At 44.8% G+C, this 20,608-nt stretch overlaps 1 protein-coding gene across 2 annotated transcripts in view; it reads left to right on the top strand.

The window, feature by feature from the left end:
• Positions 1 to 5,543: 5,543 nt before the first annotated feature.
• Positions 5,544 to 20,608, top strand: part of arhgap5 (Rho GTPase activating protein 5) — a 46,402-nt gene continuing 31,337 nt past the window's right edge. Inside the window, exons 1-3 of one of the 2 annotated variants that reach the window (XM_076748345.1) lie at positions 5,544 to 5,791; positions 11,081 to 15,034; positions 16,959 to 17,112. In XM_076748345.1, coding sequence (XP_076604460.1) covers positions 11,300 to 15,034; positions 16,959 to 17,112 — 3,889 coding nt within the window. In that variant the 5' untranslated portion in view covers positions 5,544 to 5,791; positions 11,081 to 11,299. Of the gene's footprint in view, positions 5,824 to 11,080; positions 15,035 to 16,958; positions 17,113 to 20,608 lie in introns of both variants that reach the window. The other variant, XM_076748344.1, reaches the window with a different exon arrangement.

Below are 20,608 nucleotides of genomic sequence, written 5' to 3'. Positions count from 1 at the left end.
GCAGCGGGGGTCGCCTGTGGCAGCCACTGACTGCACTGCACACACTGCAACTGCTCAAGTAACACACACACATGCACACACACACTCAGCAACTTCTGCTTTTGTTTGGATTCACTACATTTCCTAAATGTCCTTCCACCATGTAGGGTTTGTGAAAAACTGTGGTTCCACTTGTAACTCAACAGTTTTGGCCAAACCTGATCCAGAGTCAGGATTTAGCATCGCAGCATGCGCTTCATGACCTCTGTGCTGCGACCTGGAGACAGAAGCTGCAGTGACACAGAAAGCCAACACGACTGGATGGACTTCCTCTCGTTGCTCCAGTTTCCTCCCACAGTCCAAAGACGTGCTCTAATGGTGAGAATGTGAGCGTGAAAGGTTTTCTTCAGCATCTCTCTGTGTTTGCGCTGAGATTGACTGGTGACCCCTCCTCTCTCCCAGTGTGAGCTGGGATGGGCGGCAGCCCCCCACGACCCTGATAAGCAGGTGTAGATAATGAATGGATGGGAGGATAGATGTCAAGCACAGCGAAGGTATTTCATTACATACACGAATTCTCTGCTGTCCTGAAGCACATGACTCTCTGCTGCTCGCCGCATGTTGTGCTTTTTCACACCAGGTGTGAGTAATGAGCCCAGCAGGGATGCAGCTAATGAGCATTTCCATCAATGGCTAATTTACCTGCCGATTTCTTGGTTAATCAACGAATCACTTGGTTAATAAAGCAGAAAAGTGAAAATGGCCATTTCAATTTCCAAAAGCACAAGTTCACATTATCGAAGCAAAAGTCCACAACTGGAAAATGGACAAGGACATATGAGCATATGAATACAACCATCAAGGCGGCAGGGTACATGACGTGTGTCCACAGTTCTGGACATGTCTCTTTATTCTTCGGGACAGCTGTCCAGAGCTACATTACGTTGTGGTCTCTGTCCCAGTCCTGTGAGGATACAAATTGGTGTCTGTGTTTCCTCTCCTCTGATGGATCTGTCCCTGTGGGACTGGTGCATTATTGATTCAAAATGGTGGCTGTAGAAAGGGGTCCTCGCTGTTTAATTCTGGCACTGAACCGTCGTCGGACTGACCGCCGGGCTCACCGGGAGACGTCCTGGTGGACCGGTCGCTCTGTGAGCAGCTCCAGCAGCTCATTATACAAAAACAAGAGCGAGGGAGATGTGTCGCCGGCCCACTCTGATTATGCACCAGTCCACATCCTCCCCCAGTCCCAGCAGCGTCGACAGGGCGGGGGTGATGGAGTATCCGCGGGCTGCGATGGGATGTTCTGGGTAAAATATCAGGGCCATTTTTAGTCCCACTGAACTCAAAAACAGACGTTTAATAGTAATTGTTTTTGATTCCAGGAACGTTTTCTGATATCAGATTCTGGTGCAGCTGCTGGATATATTTAGAAATGACGTCTCCTCCATTGCATTTGGCCATTCATCCTGGTTTTTTGACTGTTGGACGAGATTTTCCTCCAGAAGAAGAGAAGCTTTTCAGGCATTAAAGATGCCGTCAATACTCTGAGTGAATTGCACATATTCTAATGTCCTACATGTCTTTTCATTTCAGTCTGTGCTGCGTTAATTTTACATTTTCTGACCCATCCCTGCAGTCTGTTCAGTCTTATCTGGGTGAGTGTAGTCTTTCTGAGCTCTGAGGCTCATTAGCACAGCATTGCACTCGAGGGAATCCACTGGAACCAGCAGCCCATATTGATCCCAGCCCAGAACAACTGAAATATAAATGAGGGATTTTCACTGAGGGCTCCTTTGTGCACCCACGGCCCACCATTATCTAACAGCCCTGCAGTGTTTCTTTTCATTACTGTCAACGCTGCGACTCCAGCATCACAGAAGTGTTGTTTTAACTTACTTATTAAGGTAATTTGAGCGAGCACTGTGAGATGAAAATGAAACTAGTTACCCAGGAAACCAACAGAGATTATCAGAACTGGAGCAGATTCACTTCCTGATCAGCTGATTGATTAACTGACGAATTGTTTTAGCTCTCTATGTTGAAATACAGCAGCTAAGTCTACTTCATGATGATGATAATTACACAGACATCCTGCATTCACACACTATCTGCGCCTGCATTCCCTGTTGAGCAAATTAGCTTTTTTTTCATTTACAGGAACATTATACATAATTAAACAATTTTCATGGCAAAAAATCCCCAACATAATTACATCACTGAGAGAGTGATAGAGCGAGAGGGAGAGAGAGATTTTAATTTGTATTTAGATGCTTTGGCAACGTGGTTCATCTCACATTCATGCCAATAAAAAGGATTATTGAAGGAAGAAAAGAGACACAAAGATAGAAAGAGACATTTATTATATATTTATACAAACAGGATGAGTTATACAATGAGAATGAGGACAGAAATAGACAACACAAAACACAAATCTTTAACCCTCGTGTAACTGCCATAGACTTATGAATGTATGTGGTGTAATATATATATATATATATATATATTTCAACATTTTGGGGACTTGCATGAATATTAAAACAGAAATACTGCATCTAGGTCACATAAACACAGCAGGTGTGTTAGATTTGTTCTCTGCTCGCATTTTTTTTCCATAAGCAGATTTTAGTTCACTGTAACTTTTAACTTTATCTTCTGTTTTGGCAGCACGCGCTTCGATCTGCCAGCAGTGCTGAAACAATAAGCTGTCATGTCGATTAATCTGACAACCTTGACTGAACCCAACATGTCTGACTTCCTGCACAGACACAGATTTCACTCCAGTGTATATGGCCCAGGTACCCCAAACACCTGCAGTAACCCCCACAACACTTGCCAGGGTCATGCTTATACACCTTCTCCAAGTCTACAAACCACATGTAGACTTGGTCTGCAGACTCCCGTGACCCCTCGAGTAACTGTGTAAGGGTAAAGAGCTGGTCCACATCCAGGACAGAATCTGCATCGCAATCATACTCAAGCACTGTCAACAACATGTGACATTAGGCGGTTGTGTTCGCCAGGACAGCTCATCAAAACCCCTTCAGCATCTCATACTGACTCTCATCCACATCAGACTTCCCTCGACTCCTCAAACTCCACCTGCACAGACGATGGCTTGTTTGGGCTCAGGACTTCCTCAAAGTGCTCTCTGAGCTGGGGTCACGCTTCCAGGATGGGTGAAGAGCTCAGACATATGGAGAAGAAGTGCTGCTCCCTCCTGTCCAAAGGAACCAGTAGAGGTACTTCATGCATTGGGCAGCTTCTTTTTGAGGTTTTCTGGCCTTGTCCAACTGGTAATAGCCCCTGGGCTAAACCCAGAGCAAACTGGAGATGTTAAGTCCCCCTGGAGGAGCTGGAAGATGCTTCTGGGAAGAGGGACGTCCGGTCGACTTGCTTACCATAACCTGCGGCTACCGTGACCTGACCCTGGATCAGAGGCTGAAACAGAATGGATGCATCAGTTTACGTAAAACTACTGAAGATTCCAGCTTCTCAGGAAGACTTTTCTCTTTCATGTCACACACAGGAACGAGCTCTTTTTACCGAGCAGCTCCAACCATGTGGCGCCTTAAAACACCTGTACAACAACTAAATCACATGACTGTACAAACACATTACGGTGTTATATACACATGGTGCATTAGCGTGTACATGATGTCCACTTACTGTTGAGCATAAATCCATGCAGACTGTATATGTCCTCTGTCAAATCACAGCGCAGAAATAGAAGCATATAAAGCATCTGTGTGTATAATTTAACTTTTTACACCAGAGTTACGTCAGAGATTTAGTCCTGTACCGTGACTTTCACTTGTGGATGAATTCCATTTAGCTGCTTCAGTTTCAGGGTCCTGTTGTTGTGCATGCTGGCTCACTGTTACCTGATCACGGCTTCCTGGGACACCTCGATTGAACAGAGCCACTGTTAATGTTATCAGACGAGTCAAAACGTCTGCTGTGAATCTGTTAAGACGCATGAATGAGGACTCTGCGTTCAGCACGAGGCAGTTAGTTTGAGGTTTGTATGCATTATGAATGAAAGTGAAAAGACCAAAAGCCTGCTCACTTTCTCACTTACTGTTGTTGTGTTAATTAATTTAAGATATTTCGGTCATCTTGACCTTCATCTGGTATTTTATATATACGCATATTATATCATAATGTATTAAATACCTGATGAAAGTTAGACAGACTGAGACGTTGCAAATGAATAAATACACCATCGATAAAAGCAGGTGTGTGCAGGTTTTTTTCATTTCTATTGAAGTTATGCTTTCCCCTGATGCACCTGTCAGATGTTCAGATGTGCCAAGACTTTTTTTCCACTTTAATTATGGATGCAACAATAAAGCTCACAGGCTGAAATAACAGCCGTCCCATCGCGTGCAGACGCTCTGAATAAAAACCTAGTTTTAAGGCTTTCAGTTCATTTTGTGCTCACATGGTGAGTCTTATTAAATTTGGGCTTCATTAAGTGTCTACATGTTAATTAGTGGCTAAAACAAACAGAGAGTGGGGGTCATCAGAGGCTCATTTGCCCTGCGCCCCCTAGCGGCTCACTGTGGCTCTGCTTTTAGCAGTGAGCAGTCTGACGACAGAAAAGTCTCTGTGAGCTTGTGGTGGGAATTTATTACTGCTCTTAACATTTTATGGAATAAATACGAATAAATGATTGTTAGATATAGTCACAGCAGGCCATGGTTGTGAACCATAGATGATTTTAAGTTTTTTTTTTTTTCTCAACTGTGCAGTAACACTATTTATTATCCATACTGGCAACAGCATTTTTAGAAACTGTACATGTTGTTCACATACACAGACTCATGAAATTAAACATCCTTTCTATATTGGCAGCAGTATTTTTATGGCATTTAGTATTTTTATAACCTGTATATAATGTACATATATAGTTGTTTTCTATTCTATATCCTGCGTACTTTGTTGTCTTGACCCTTCTGTGCTGCAGTTGTTGCTTTTTGTAATCCTTGCTGGTTGTGATGTCTTAATTTCCCCGGTGTGGGATCAATAAAGTCTTATCTTATCTCAGATTGGATGACTGGGTGATGATAGGTGGATGTCAGTTGATGTACATTGTGTTCTATGTGAGTGTATGTGAGTTTTACAAAATACACAGTAAATATTTGGAGGGGTTATTATGTTTTATGTATCTTATGTTCAATTGTCTGTGATTTATGTTTAAAATTTTGCTTTTTAGAGAAAAAAAAAGTTGATATTTACCATTGGTGTGTCGCTTAATGAGTTACTACCCACCCCCCACCCACCCACCCACACACACACACACACACACACACACACACACACACACACACACACACACACACACACACCCAGTGCATTTGAACTTTGTAGGAAATGCCACATAAAATGAATGAGATGAAAGAGAGACAGGTGGAGAGAGAGAGAGAGAGAGAGAGAGAGAGAGAGAGAGAGAGAGAGAGAGAGAGGCTGAATGGAAAGGTAGAGCGACATAGACACAGAACGTGGAGAGCGGAAGAGAGAGAGGGAGAGAGAGGGAGAGAGAGTCGCCATTACCGCCTGGCAGAGCTGCTGAGAGGGGAGGGAACAGAGAGGAGCAGGTTTCGGCTTACAGCGCATACCACACCAACAACACGAAAATACACGAAAATAGAGGCTAACCGGCCGTTTGGAGCTACAGGGGACTGACGCTACACCTTCAACTAAAGCCAAGTTGGGATTTTGTCGGAGGACACTAATGACCGCGGACTGTGGACTGTAAAAGGGAGTTTTCTGCCTCGTAATGTGGGAATGCTTTCTCCTCTTTTCCGTGGTATGTGGAGCTGGGAGCGACCATGTTATTAGGTGGGTAGGGGAATGTATTTAGACTGGGATTGGGACTTCGTTATCTTAGCTAGCACTCTTCTCTGTGGGCGAAACCTGGCCTCAGGCTTGCGCTATCCCGGGTCAAAGGAAGCCGGGGTGGGAATGTGAGTCCGGGCTCTTGAACTAACCCGGGTTGTGCTTTTAAACCGTTTTCCTCCCAGCGTTAGCCTGGGTTCGGTGCTGCTAACGCTAGCTAGCTAACTATCCCTCACCCTCTTGGCATGCGAGGCTAACACAGCTCGGCTAATGTTAGCTAATCGGGATTGGAAAGGTGGGTTTTTCTGTCCTGGAGTATCAGGGCCAAGCCAGGCCGAGCCGGGTTTCGTCCTCTTTCCCCTGGAGAAACTGTTAACCGCCGTGTAAAATCCCGTGGTCGTGAACGTTAGCTCCGGTGCATTGACGCATTAACGTTAACGTGTGTTGGTTTTAATTCAAGCAAACTCAGTAACCGTAACGTTAACTCCCATAACTCACTCTCATTCCCGGTTATGGGGTTTTTTAAGGAGTGTGGTGTTTTACCTGATATTTACCCTTTAAAATATGCTTTATTATAACTTAACAGACGCGAAATCTTCCAAAATTAATCTTATGTAGAATTAAGAGGAACATTCAGACCCATCGACTGTACCGACGTGCGACTTCAGAGCCTCCAACATTGCTTTTATCCGTCTCTATATTTTTCTTTTTTACCTTTTCTGAGTTCCTGTCAAAGTTGCCAGTATTCAACGTTAATGTCCTGCTAATCGCTAACGTTAGCATTGGGGATGGACGCAGGGTCAGATCCAGGAGTGCCACTGGGCAGAGTATTGAATTTTCCGACATTAAGCAGCCTGTTTTTACACATAAACGCCCCCAAACGTCTCAGCTGTGATGAGACGCTGTAAGGATGGCCTCCGCTGTCATTGGCAGCTCATTAACTTTGTTTTATTCCGTCAGTCAGTCTGTGGGTTTGTCCTGCTGCAGCTTTTCATTTGCTTCACTCGGACAGCTGCAGCTCCCTTTGCCCTTTACCCAAACTCTCATTAAAGGGACAGTCCGGCTTTTACCTGTCAGCCATCCTGCTGCTTGTTCTCCAGCCCTTTGCAGTCCTCTCGCTGCATCCTCATCCAGAATATGCCTCAGTTAAGAGCTACAGAGCATGCTAAAATCATCAGTTATTAATGGGACCCAATGGTGTTGAAAACTATCAGTTAGTTGCTTTGTTGTTTACACATCATCCTTTTTTTTTTAAGCATCAACCAGAACTCACTGGATGATTTGATTGAGCTCGATTCGTCGCTATCATCACAGCCGGTCTGTTCAGAGGTTTTCTTCTCAGCCTTTTTCTTCAGTGGGCTGTTTGAAGCAAAGCTATTGATCTGCTTGGTAATATTGAGATGGATATTCCAATCAATGGGCATGCTGGCAGTTTTATGATTTCCTTTCCAGATACGGTGTAAGAAAATGTTTTACGTTTATTTATTTGCCCATTTGACAATCGGAGATGCCTGTTTTTTGGGTTTTTGATATCAGCTTTCACAATATCAGACCTGATAGTAATAGATTGGCATGCCTGGAGAGCTTTGCACCTGCATCTGCTTTAAGACCCGTATAAAAATGCATATTGGTATTGGCTTATGCTAATATGGTGGGAAATAGTCAATAGCAGTATCAGCTTCAACAAGCCACAGACGGGCTTTGGCACTGACAAGCCCTGTTCTGAGTAATGACATGGTTGCCCGTGTCAGTTGGCCTATAAACTGTTGTTCTTACATCATCAACACCTCAGGAAGGGGAAGTCAGAGTGACGCTGGACTTCAGGTCTGGACCTGACTCTGGAGCAGGTTTTAAATGACCTTAAAAACCTCTGAGGTTAAAGGAAATTATTTTCCTTGAAGCACCAGCCGGGTGCCGTTCACGCAGTTTTGAATTAGTCAGTTTGATCAAAGTTTTATTTGAACTGGCAGCAGCAATGATGGTTTGTTGCACAACTGCACAGTGAATTGAAAGAAGCACTGTCCCTAGACACCAAGAAAATGAAGACAATGTCACCGCTAAGTTTAGTTATAGTGAAATGACTCATAGTCCATTTACAGTAAGATACTCTTTCTCTGTAACACTCTAAGAGGAGACTGACTGGATATGTCGAGAGCAAATTGTTGGATTATGGATATATTTTCAGACTGAACTTTTAGTGGTTTCTTTGTTTTGTTGCTTTGTATTCAGACTGAAATCTGAGACTGCATTACGCACACACTTTGTGCGCTAGCAGCTGAAAATGGCCATGACAGGTAATGGGTTAAAAATTCAAAGTGAGCACGCTGAAATCCCGTGAGGCGGGGTCAGTAAACTACCACAGCCCTCGCTGGTCTGTCATGATTTATACTAGGAAAAGAGAGAAAAGGATGTAACGTTTGGGGAGTCCATTTCTCTCTGCTCGGAGAACTCTTTCTTTACTTAATAGGAGTCAGTTTGGACTTTGCTTGCAAGTTTTGATTAATCTCTTCCTGTGGGAGGACAGTTGTCTGTACCCAAGATCAGAAATTGTTGTGGGAAACACAATGAGTCAGTGGCACCTCACTTAACGTGGACGGGGTGAAAAAGACAAGAAAAATAAGTTTATTTTTACCTAAAATTCTCCAGCCAGGTGCATGTTTAAAAGGTCTACCATCCTTGGCAGTGTATTCTGCTGTGTTTCAGGGCTTAAGAGCATTTAGTCATCTCTAAAACCAGCTTGCCAAGTGATACCTTAATCCCCCCTACAGCCTCCCAGTGAATAGACTAATCATGATGCACAAGGCTACTTTTAGCTATTAGTGCAACACAAATGCAGTTTAGGCTGTAGTGTGGGATGTTTGCAGTAATAGTACCATCACAGGCTCCATCCAGGTGTTTACAGTACACAGCTATCTGGCAAGCACGGCTGCCATCCCTCTCTTCATACACGTTAACATTTATTCATCTTATATGGTCTTATATGGACCCTGTGTGTTGACAGCAGTGAATATAGACTTTGATACTGGCTGACACAAATGCAAAGCAGATGTGTGGATGTGGGTGACTGATCTTCTCCAACACTGCGGTTTGGATGGGAATCGAGGAGGAATGTAGGGCTGTAATACTAAGTTGGTTAGTCGATCAACAGGAAATTAATAGATTTCAGTTGTTGTAATTGATGGTTTTAGTCTATTGCCGTGTAAGGATCTCCAATTTGTCTTAGTTAGAGTGCCACCAGTGAGAAGAAAGGCTAATTGGTACCGTTTAATATCATAAATTTCACAGTTTTTTGCATTGTTCTGGCCGTTGGTTGTTTTAAGGAAGCAGTTGGAAGACACCGCTTGTGCTAATTTGTGATGGGCATTTTTGCCATTTAAAGTCGACAGTTAATCGATAAACAAAAACACAATTATCTGTCAGTCATCATTCGGTCTAGAGATGGTAGGAAATACTAAATGAAGGTGTACATGTGCACTGCTTCACCTGTTCATAAGCTCAGATGCACCTCTACTTGGCTGCCTGCGACAGTGAGGCGTGGCACATGAGGCCATTGTAGGGGGTAGTTGTTAGGTTTGTAAACCTGACTGACCTGCTGCTCAGTTTGTTTTCTGACATCATCTAATATCCAAGGTGTGTTTGAGGTGCTCCTGGTTGGAGGCACCCAAATCATAGATCAGGCGACTAAACATTTTCGGCACATTTTCTGCACAAATTTGAGTACACTTCCCCTAGTTTACTTTTGTGCCCAAGCGTATTTGTCGTCTTACAAATACACAAATGGGTTTTGTGATCTCTTTTCCACCTCAGATAATTGAATTCAGTGAATAACATCCATGTATCCTCCTTGTTTTGGAATTCTGAATAAATTTCCATAAATATTGTTGTTTCTTAAGGTTTCAATAGATCTGCTGAACTCACAAAATTCTATTTCCTTCCACAAAACCCCCACACAGGTGACATCATCACCTTGGCCTCTATAAACTGTCAGGGGAAACCTTATTGCTTCGTCTCAGTGGACCAGATTCCTGCTCTGGTGCAGTTTCTCAGGCTCAGCATGCCATAGGGCCGCAGCTCGCAGTTACAGCTCACGCAGGCAAATTCGCTGGCTGATTGCCATCGTTCTGTAAAACACAACAATGATGCCAATTCTCTCTGCAGTTATCAGTTATCAGCCTCTAGGTCATGGAAGTGTTCAGGCTTATTTGACTGTGGCAATCCCAGATAATACTGACAGAAAGGTTGCATCGTCAAATAGATGCACATGCCAAAGTTTTGCCCCGTTTTTAGCTTCAATAATCAGTAATTGCTGAATATTGGTGTAGTCATCTGTGATTTCATCTCACCAGGTTGTTAATGTTAACTAGGCAAGGTGCAAGGAGCAAAATTGTCCCACAAATAATGAAGACAGACCATTAGGATTAATAATCATGACCAGAATACCAGGCAAAATATATTACAAGAACGATAGGCCAAATAATCAGGATTATACGTTTAGCCCTAATCATGTAGCCCTAGGATGTGCCGATGATGATCGCGAATCTGTGAACTGATTTATTTTCTCTGTTTCATTCTCACAGCGAAGCAAATCATTTCTAGGTCAGTGACTGTCAAAGGGCTGGAGTTGCATGCCATTTTTATCCTGCCTCGGCACAAATTGGTTGAAAGCACTTCTTTTTCTCTGCGAGGGGAAAAGTGACATTGCTGAGCACGGTCCATGATTGAATTACTCTCCCTTTCTCTTATATAAGTTGTACTGTCACACTTTAGTTTTTCTTTTCTCAAAAGTCCACTTTGATAATGCAGCTTTTAAAACAAAATTTCTCTCTTCTCTTTTTTTGTGTTTTTTTTTTTTTTTTTTCGAAAAATGCAGGAGACTGTTCCATCATGTTTTTATATTATGTTAATGCAAGACCAGCGCATTTGTTTCCAATACATGAAAGGCCAATCAAAATCCTTTTACTAAGGTTTCACCATTTAGGAGGGATTATTATGTTCTGCACAAGTGTGATAATGTGTACCTTTGTCTAATTTTCTGATAACTCGGTGTAATACGAGATAAACATGTCTGATTTTTTGTTGTAAATCACCACGCCATGCTCACATGTGCACGTGTGTCCGAGAGGGATATGCAAAGAAACAAAAAGCTAATTATATTATTTGTGATAAGGAGACCAAATTGCTCTGAGGACAAATCAGTGCAAATATGTTTTTGTTTGTTTTGCCTTTATCTTTTCCTAATTGTGAATTCCATGTCTTGCAGGCAGGTGATAAAAGGAGAAGCCGGCTGTTCTATCCCAGCTTAAAGAATACCCAGGATAGAAACTGAGAGCGATACAAAGAGTTGGAGGGGATTCATCACTACCGAGGGAAAATCAGAATGAAAGTGCCTCTGTGCCACTGACACGCAGCACTGGAATGATATCTTGACCTTTTTTTTTTTCCTGGAAGTGACCAAGTTAGCGATGAGCGGGGGGATATAATGGCAAAGAACAAGGATGCACGCCCCCCGACATTCGCCGTCAGTGTGGTTGGCCTCTCGGGGACGGAGAAAGAGAAGGGAAATTGTGGTGTGGGCAAGTCCTGCCTATGCAACCGTTATGTGCGTCCTGATGCGGACGGCTACTACTCAGAGCACACCTCAGTGCTGAGCACAATTGACTTTGGGGGACGTGTTGTTAACAATGACCACTTCCTGTACTGGGGGGATGTGTCCCATCGAGCAGACGATGGGTTGGACTGTAAAATCCAAATTATCGAACAAACAGAGTTCATTGATGACCAGACGTTTCTTCCGCATCGGAGTACGAACCTGCAGCCATACACCAAACGGGCGGCAGCAACCAAGCTCCAGTCGGCAGAGAAGCTTATGTACATTTGCACGGACCAGCTGGGCTTGGAGCAGGATTTTGACCAGAAGCAGATGCCTGATGGGAAGCTGAACATCGATGGCTTTGTGCTCTGCATTGACGTTAGCAAGGGTTGCAATAGGAAGTTTGACGACCAAATGAAGTTTGTCAACAGCCTCTACGCCCAAATTGTCAAGTCAAAGAAGCCTATTGTCGTTGCTGCCACAAAATGTGATGAGTGTGTGGACCAGCACCTGAGGGACCTACAGGGCTTTGTTGCCAGCAAGAAGAACCTGCTGCTAATTGAGACCTCGGCACGCTCCAACGTCAACGTGGAGCTGTGCTTCAACGCCCTTATCCAGCAGCTGGATAAAACAAGGGGGAAGCCAAAAACTGTGCCATACCTGGAGGCCTATAAAATCCAACGGCAGCTTGTTGCCTCAGTAACAGATAGATTTGAGAAACTGATGGTACATACGCTGAGAGATTATCACACCACGTGGAAAACGGTGGCCAATAATCTGAAGGGCCAACCAGACTATGACGAGTTCATCACCTTGGAGGGTTCCAGGAAAGCACGCAACATGTTCACAAAGCACATTGCACAACTGAAGCAGGAGCACATTAAGAGGAGGAGGGAAGAGTACCTGACAACACTACCGAAAACCCTTAACAACCTCCTCAATAACCTGGAGGAGGTTGAACACCTCTCATGGCCTGAGGCACAGAGTGTAATCCGGAACCGGCATGATTTCCAGTGCTGGTTTGTGGTTCTGGAACAAACACCATGGGATGAGACGGACCACATCGACAACAGTGACCGCAGGATACCCTTTGACCTTCTTGATACACTCGATGGTGAGAGAATTTACCATAACCACGTCCAGCACCTGTTGTCTGAGAAGAGAAGGGTTGAGATGAAGGAGAGGTTCAAGAAGACACTGGAGAGGGTTCATTTTATCAGTCCAGGCCAGCCTTGGGAGGAAGTCATGTGCTTCGTCATGGAGGACGAGGCCTACAAGTACATCACAGAATCAGATAGGAGGGATGTTTACTGTAGACACCAGCAGGAAATAGTTGAAAGGGCCAAAGAGGATTTTCAGGAAATGCTTTTTGAGCATGCTGAGCTATTCTATGACTTGGATCTGAATGCCACCCCCAGCTGTGATAAGATGAGCGAAATTCACTGTGTGCTGAATGAGGAGCCCAGATACAGAGCACTGCAGAAACTTGCCCCAGATAGAGAGTCGCTCCTCCTCAAACACATTGGGTTTGTTTACCATCCCACTAAGGAGACATGTCTGAGCGGGCAGAACTGTGTGGATCTGAAAGTGGAGCAGGTTTTAGCAAACAGGCTGGTGCAGCTAGAGCATGGACGCTCTAATCTCTACTACAACAGTGCCAACATTGATAAGATCAATCTCTGCCTCCTGGGAAGGGAGGGTCTCTCACAGGAATTAGCCAATGAGATCCGAGCTCAGTCCACAGATGATGAGTACACCCTGGATGGTAAAATTTATGAACTGGAGCTTCTTCCTGTGGACGTCAACTCCACACTGCTCTTCAGCCATACATGGGTCAACACTTTCAAGCCGCATGGTTGCTTTTGTGTGTTCAACTCCATAGAGTCCCTCAACTGTATTGGAGATTGCATAGGCAGGATCAGAGCGGAGATAGCACAGAGTAGGAGAGATAGGTTTGCTCAGCCATTACCATTCATTCTCATCCTGGCTAATCAGAGGGACAGTGTTTGCAAAAACATACCTATTCTGAGGCACCAGGGCCAACAGCTGGCAAATAAGTTGCAGTGCACCTTTGTTGACATCCCCTCTGGGGCCTTTCCACGTAAATTCACAGAGTTCCAAATTAAGCAGGGTCTCCGAGCAGTGCTTGAGGGGCTAAAGCATAACTTTGATCTCTTGGCCCCATTGCCCTCTATCAAGGACATGTCAGAGACGGACCTTAGGATAGTCATGTGTGCCATGTGCTGGGATCCTTTCAGCGTTGACCTCATCCTATCGCCTTTCCTAGACTCACACTGCTGCAGCGCAGGGCAGCCAGGCCAGAGTAACACACTGATACTGGACAAGATCATTGGGGACAGTAGGAGGAGGATCCAGGTCACCGTCCTCTCATACCACTCTGCTATCGGTGTCCGCAAAGATGAACTGGTACACGGCTACATTTTGGTCTACTCTGCTAAACGCAAGGCTTCTATGGCGACCCTGCGGGCATTCTTGGCTGAAGTCCAGGACGTGATCCCCGTCCAGATGGTGGCAATCACAGACAGTCAGGCAGACTTCTTTGAGAATGATGCCATCAAGGAGCTGATGACGGAGGGTGAGCACATTGCCACAGAGATTGCTGCCAAATTTACAGCCCTCTACTCTCTGTCACAGTATCATCGTCAGACAGAAGTTTTTACACCCTTCTTCAATGAGGTGCTGGAGAAAAAGCCAAGCATTGAGAGTTCCTTCCTGTTTGACAGCTCATCACGGGAGTGCACCACTGGTGCTAGTGAAGACGTCTTCCCCACCTCGCCTCACAGCCATTCCCCGGCCTACAACACCTATTACCCAGAATCTGATGATGACAACGAGGCACCCCCACCTTATAGCCCAATAGGTGATGATGTTCAACTTCTCCCCACACCCAGCGAGCGGGCCAAGTACCGGATTGACCTAGAGGGCAATGAGTACCCAGTCCACAGCACACCTGTTGGAGACCATGAACGCAACCACAAAGTGCCTCCACCTGTCCGACCCAAACCAGTGCTCCCCAAACCTAATGTGAAAAAGCTGGACCCAAACCTGCTAAAAACCATTGAGGCAGGCATGCGAAGCAACCGAAGGATGCCGCGTGGCCCAATGACACACACCGAGGACGTGGAAGCGTCAGAAAACTATGCAGACCCCGTGGACACCCTGCTAAGGTCTCGGGGCTTCCACAATGACGACCTATATGCTGTGCCTGATGATACACACAGCCGTCTGGTCAAGATCAGAAACTCCTTTGGCGGCTTACATGGCCTCCATGGAGGAGGAGAGGAGGAGAATGGATTTGACAGGAAGTCTCAGGCTGGACGGCGGCCTTCAAAATATAAACATCGTTCTAAAATCTTGTTCAGCAAGACAAAGGCCTACCAAAGACGATTCCACTCTGACAGCGACGGGGAAGAGTCTGGTCCCGCCACGCAGAAAAAGAAAAAGGGAAGAGCCCACCGGGGTAGCGAGGAGGACCCACTGTTGTCTCCTGCTGACCCCTGGAAGGGTGGTATAGATAACCCTGCCATCACCTCTGACCCTGAGCAGGAGGACAAGAAGATGAAGAAGAAGAAGACGCCAAAGACGCCAAAGGAGCCCAAGAAGGTGAGTCTTATCTGTCGTGCTTCTGACTTCTGCAGACTTTTAATGCTTGGATGGTTAGAAAGTGCTTTATACAGCAATAGAAGGCAGAAAGGAGCAAGACAGCATAGATATTATAGTCTTCAAGACACTTGTGTCTTGTGTTTTTTTAAGAGACTGAAAGAGAGCTTCAGTGCATTGAATTTGAGTGAGAATGAGAGTGTGTGTATGTGAATGAGAGCAGAAGAGATTGTGTATAGTAGTGTGTGGGCACAAGTGTGTGGGTGTGAGATATGAGCAGATTTCTGGTTTAATAGGCTCGGGACTCATGGTGAGAATAAACTAATTTGATAATTGATTGATCGGCCCCACCGCTGAAATTGTTTACAAGCCTCCCTTCCTTACAGGCCCCAGACAACCAATAAAGTGCCTGATAAAAGACGCTCTGTTAAAGACAGTAGGGCTCTGTCTGTACAGTCTCAGAGCACAGGCTGCGTCTGTGATATGATGCCTGCTTATCCTTTACAACAGCTCTCTAAAGGCTTGTCTGAGACTGCAGAGCACAGACATGAATATATAAGGAAGTGCATTTGATTCAGCCCCAGTCATCAAAATGCCAAAACAAATACTGTATGCATACAGACATGGCAGTGAAACTGGGGCTTTTCAAATAAAGAAACATGTTAGCGTGAATCAAACAGCTGTGTTTAAAATGCAGTTAAAAGCACACATTAGCATACAGTGCATGTACGCACACCCACTCATAAGCATGCTCACAGACCTACATACTAAGCACCTTTACATTAAAGATAAAGGGCTGAAATTTAAAATGGCAATAACATTTTAAAGTCAGCACGAGATGTTCAGAACGTATCTGCTTAATCACAAACATCTGATTTTGATGAAAAATATTTGTAGTCACTTGATAAATATAATACACAGAAATCTTGGCTTCGCTGCTATTTAGCAACTGCAGTGCGTGTGCGCACAAAAACACACACACATGCGAGTGAACACTCCGGCACGAATCAGATAATAGGCTGCAAATCAGCATCGAAACAGCCGGCGGTGCTACATGGGCGTCATGAACGCAGGGCATTGTTGGAACATTCAAACCGTCTTTGATAATCAGAGGAGAGCGAAAAGAGAACCACAAGGTACAAAATGGAAGGTGTTTAGTCGCCGTCCTGGCCAATTAGAAAGGAGCCCGAACCGCTGTAGGCATGACAACACTTTGAAGAGTAGAGGAGTGTGGGAAATCAAAGCCACCTCGCTACCTCGTTACTCGTCCCAGCTTTGGTCTCGACTAACGGTTTTGTCTGTTGTTGTCTTCTTTCTTCTCGTCTTCCTCCGCGTGGGCCTCCCTCTGCCTTCTCCCTCTCTTTCCCTTCATCCCACTAACTTTCTTTCTGATCTATTTCCCGATTGCCATCCTCGTCCTCCTCCTCCTCCTCCTCTTCCTCTCTGATATGTTCTGCCTTCTCATCACCCTCTCTCCTCTATTTCTGTTCTCCCTCATGTCTTTATCAATTCCCTTTTCCTTCCTTCCTCTCACTCCTCTTTCTATCTCCACATGCTTTTCCTTTTCTCTTTCAAACTTATTTTTCCTTTCCTGTCTCCCTTTTTCTTTCCACTCATCCACTATTGCCAACCTTATCAATCCAAACCCACTCTTGTCTCTCCTCCGTTGTTCGATGTGGCTTCTTTCCTCTTTTCCTGTTCCTCAATCCTCTTTTTAAACTTGCCTTTCTTGTTTTCTTCGTTTTTACTTCCACATTTCTTCCCCCCTGGTTTTCCATCTCTCTCTGTTTCCTCTTTTTTCCTCCCTTCTTCCCCCATTTCTTCCCTTCACTCTTCCTGCTTTTCCCCACTCTCACCCTCACCCTGTCCCATCACCTCGGTTCCTATCATCTCATCCCTCTTCTTATCATCTCATCCCCCTTTATAGCCGAAATCCTCCAAGCCCACCAAGCCTCTGTATCCTCCCACCCGGAGAACGTGGGAGAGCAACTACTTTGGCGTTCCCTTGCAGAACCTGGTGACCCCGGATCGACCCATCCCACTCTTCATTGAAAAATGTGTCGACTACATCGAGCGCACAGGTGAGTTATGTGTGTTCATCAGCGTCTGTCTCTCTCTGTCTCGTGTCCCACTCTTCTGCTGCTTTTCTTTCTGTCTTCTGTCTGTGTCTTCAGGTGCAACCAGGCTCTCTCTGGTATTTTGTAACTCTAGCAAGGTGCAGCTGGTTTGTTGTTACATGCAGAAGCTTTGTGGTTATTTGCTGTGATAATGCCTCTCATGTTGTTCCAAATAAGTAATTCAACGAGACAAGGGAGGACGGACGGAACGGGGGATGATTTGAGGTGGGGGGGTTGAAGCACATGAATCTAAGTTCTAAGAGGGTTCACGTCTCGGCTCTGATGTCACCAGTCAAACATGTTTTGTCTGGTCTGTCAAGCAGCCTGCCAGGCTGCCGCTCAGAACATGTCAATTTCAATTCAATGAGCCTTATTGGCACAGAGCTTGATGTGTTTCCAAGCGCTGCTGGAATGATTACAAAATAAGGTGGTAAAATATTGCCGCGCTCAAAGAAGTGATTGAGGAATGGTAGTGGAGAGATTTACACAAGTATGTGCCGTCCATTAATCAGCCATGCACAGGGAAGGACAAGAGAAAATGAGATGGCACCAGAAGAAAACTGCAGATGTGAAAAGGTTGAGGGGTGTCTGCTGAAGTATCTGTGGGTTATTAGACCTTTGCTGTGTCTGAAAGTACAGCTGAAACTATGAGGACAACATGTGCTGCTTCCAGCTTCTCCTCTGTGAGGTTGTGCTGCTTTTCTTTGTTTTGTACCGTTGGAAATTCAATATCTCTGGGTTCTGCACTGTAAACTGGACAAAACAAGCAATCTGAATATGTCCCTTTGGGCTCTGGGAAATTGTTATTGTAGTTGGCAGCTTTATCAATAATGAAAGCGATCGTTCGGTGCAACCGTAGCTGAAAGGAACAGCCCGTCAGCCAGCAGCAGGGTCAAAGGTTGTTACTTCACGTCCCCAGACCGGGAAAAGGTGGTTTTCAACAGATTTCTGAGATGAATTCAGGAGAAATAAAGTTTTAAAATGAGGCACGCAGCCTGTTTGGACATGTGTAGCATGAGTGGTGACGCAGGCACCCAGTGCATGCTGGGTATGTGGCTGGCTTCCTGCCAGCTGTTGTAAAGAAGATTCCTCGGTGAAGTCATGGATCAGTCTGGTAGATAATGTAGATAACGTCTCTGGGCGTTTGAAGAGTGTTTATCTTCTTCACGGATGACTGCGGGGAGATTCAAACCCACAACCCAGCCTGTGTGGAATGCCTTGCTCTTGACATTTTGCCATACAAAGATAAATCTTTGCCTATGAAAGAACCAAGAAGAAACCAAACTGTGACTTTCTCCCTCTGACCACAGAAATGAATAATTTAAACATATTTAATCTTTTATGAGCTTGTTGCATAATATATTTACTCATGGTTCAGTACTCTTTTCCATGTTTAGTGCCTTTGAATAAGCTCTAAGAAGCAAAAATGTCTCTTGCTGAACGACCTCAAAGTGAGTTTTCCTCCAGTCAGATTCTTTAAAATATCTGATGATGTGATGTTTCCTGCTGAGCTTCGCTGGTGTGTGTTTATGTGTTCGGGGGGGATTGTGTCGGCTTAGGCATCAAGTGTTTTTTATTGTGTGCTCAATTGAGGATCAGTTGTCGTGTTTGTGAAAGTTCGAGGACGGCTCTAATGTGTTTAGATTGGTGACAGATGTTTTGTGATAGTACCCATACTGGCTGAAAGTAGGAACCCTTCAGCTGTCTCTTCAACACGAGACTGAAAACACATGTCCTCTCACCTTATTCCCTCCTCTCTCCTCCTTCCTCCTCCATCTGACTGTCCATTAAAAGGAGGTGTTTCCTGTGTTCCTACCAGTGTTCCCAGTCCGTGTTGGGTTCTGTTTTGAAGGTAGCGCTTGTGTCTGAGCTCTTCTCGTTCTGGGGCTGTTAATTCCTGTCCTGAAAATCCCTTCCGAATATGTTTTGATATTCAGCTGGATCTACATGAGCCCGTTGGTGGCTGCCAACCAAATTTAGGATTAATCTGGGCGCTGTATGTGTGTGGATTTGAGTGCGTGTGTGCGGACGCCTGCCAGCTGACAGCAGTGTATTGGAGATTTCATGGGTAGTGCCGTGAAACCCTCTAAGTCCAGACGGTCTGTTGGGTGGATTTAACAGCTTTCCCCTCCCTCCTTTTTGTGGAATATCATTTCTCACCAGATGCAATGAGAACATCTTTGTGCTTTTTTTAAAAGCCTGCTGTTGTGTAAGGTGCTTCATATCCAGGCGATTTAAGAGCTTTTACAACTTGATGAGACCTTCAGGTTGTTTCTTGCTTCAGAGCCCAGGTAGGGGTTGTCCTCCTATACAGCCTGGTTGCACTGGTGGGAGTTAAATCTGCCTGTAGAACATATTTGAGTTTATAGCTCGGAGGGTGGGGTCTTCGTGTGAATGTAGAGAGTTGTAAGTGATTGTGGGAGTTGGCGTCATAGCTCAGTGGTTAGGAAGACCCTCCGTCAGTGGAAAAACTGTCTGCAGAGACCTCTCCGTCTGCAGAGATCCACCCTGCTAATGTCTGTGAGTCTCTGCCAGTGTAGAGCTGCTGCTCTACGTGAACTCTGACCTCTGAGCAGGGTGGGAGCAAAGAGACTGTCCTAAAGGGAATCATTAAAACATCACTGTTATCTTGTGTTATGGTTGTTTTTCCATCAGACACCAGTCACATTAATTGGGGGTGAAAGTCAAAGCATTGAAGCACTCCTTCCCTTTATGGTGGCCAATTTGATACTGTTTCTTTCTCTGGAAAGTCACATAAAAGCGTCTGTTTTGTGTTTCTGGTCTGTGGCTGAGAGTGTCACCTACACAGCTTCATCAGTTTAAAGAAAGAAATGCCATAATACCACCCACACTGTTACTGACTGACTCTCCTGGAAGTGCAAAATAGACATTAATCAGTATGACATTTATCAGAATATGCTCGCAGTGAAAGTTGGGCCGGCTTTTGTACTGACTGAAATGTGTCTGTAGCTCAGAGTCTCAGTCTCGTTGACTCTCTGTGTGATTAATGCCAATTTTAGACTAATGTTTGGCTGCAGCTACCAATTTATGATGGTCTTAATTCCCATTTCTGGACATTTTATTGACTTAACGGATAACTGGTGAGTCAGAAAACAGTGAAAAATACAGTTAACTGTTTCCCAAAACCAAAGGGGACACATTGAAATCGTCCAAAAGACAAAGACAAATATTCACATCTGATGATCTGAAACCACTGAATTTTTGGCATTTTACTTAAACAATAGCTAAATCTGTTATTGAAAACATCCCTGATTGATCCCTTGTTTATAGACTGTTGGATTAATCCACTGATTGTTTCACAGCTACAGAAAACGATTAGTCCTCACTGAAGACGAGCCTGGGCTGCAGCCCTCGTACAGTCTCAGTTACTCTGCTGGTTGCAGGGAGGAGTTGTAATCTCCAGGAGGCCAGACTGCTGCTTGGTTTAGTTTAACCACAT

This window comes from Chaetodon auriga, chromosome 14, assembly GCF_051107435.1.
Source record: "Chaetodon auriga isolate fChaAug3 chromosome 14, fChaAug3.hap1, whole genome shotgun sequence".
NCBI classification, from domain to species: domain Eukaryota; kingdom Metazoa; phylum Chordata; class Actinopteri; order Chaetodontiformes; family Chaetodontidae; genus Chaetodon; species Chaetodon auriga.
The sequence above is the reverse complement of the archived record's forward strand: the minus strand, read 5'-3'. Positions and strand labels throughout refer to the sequence as shown.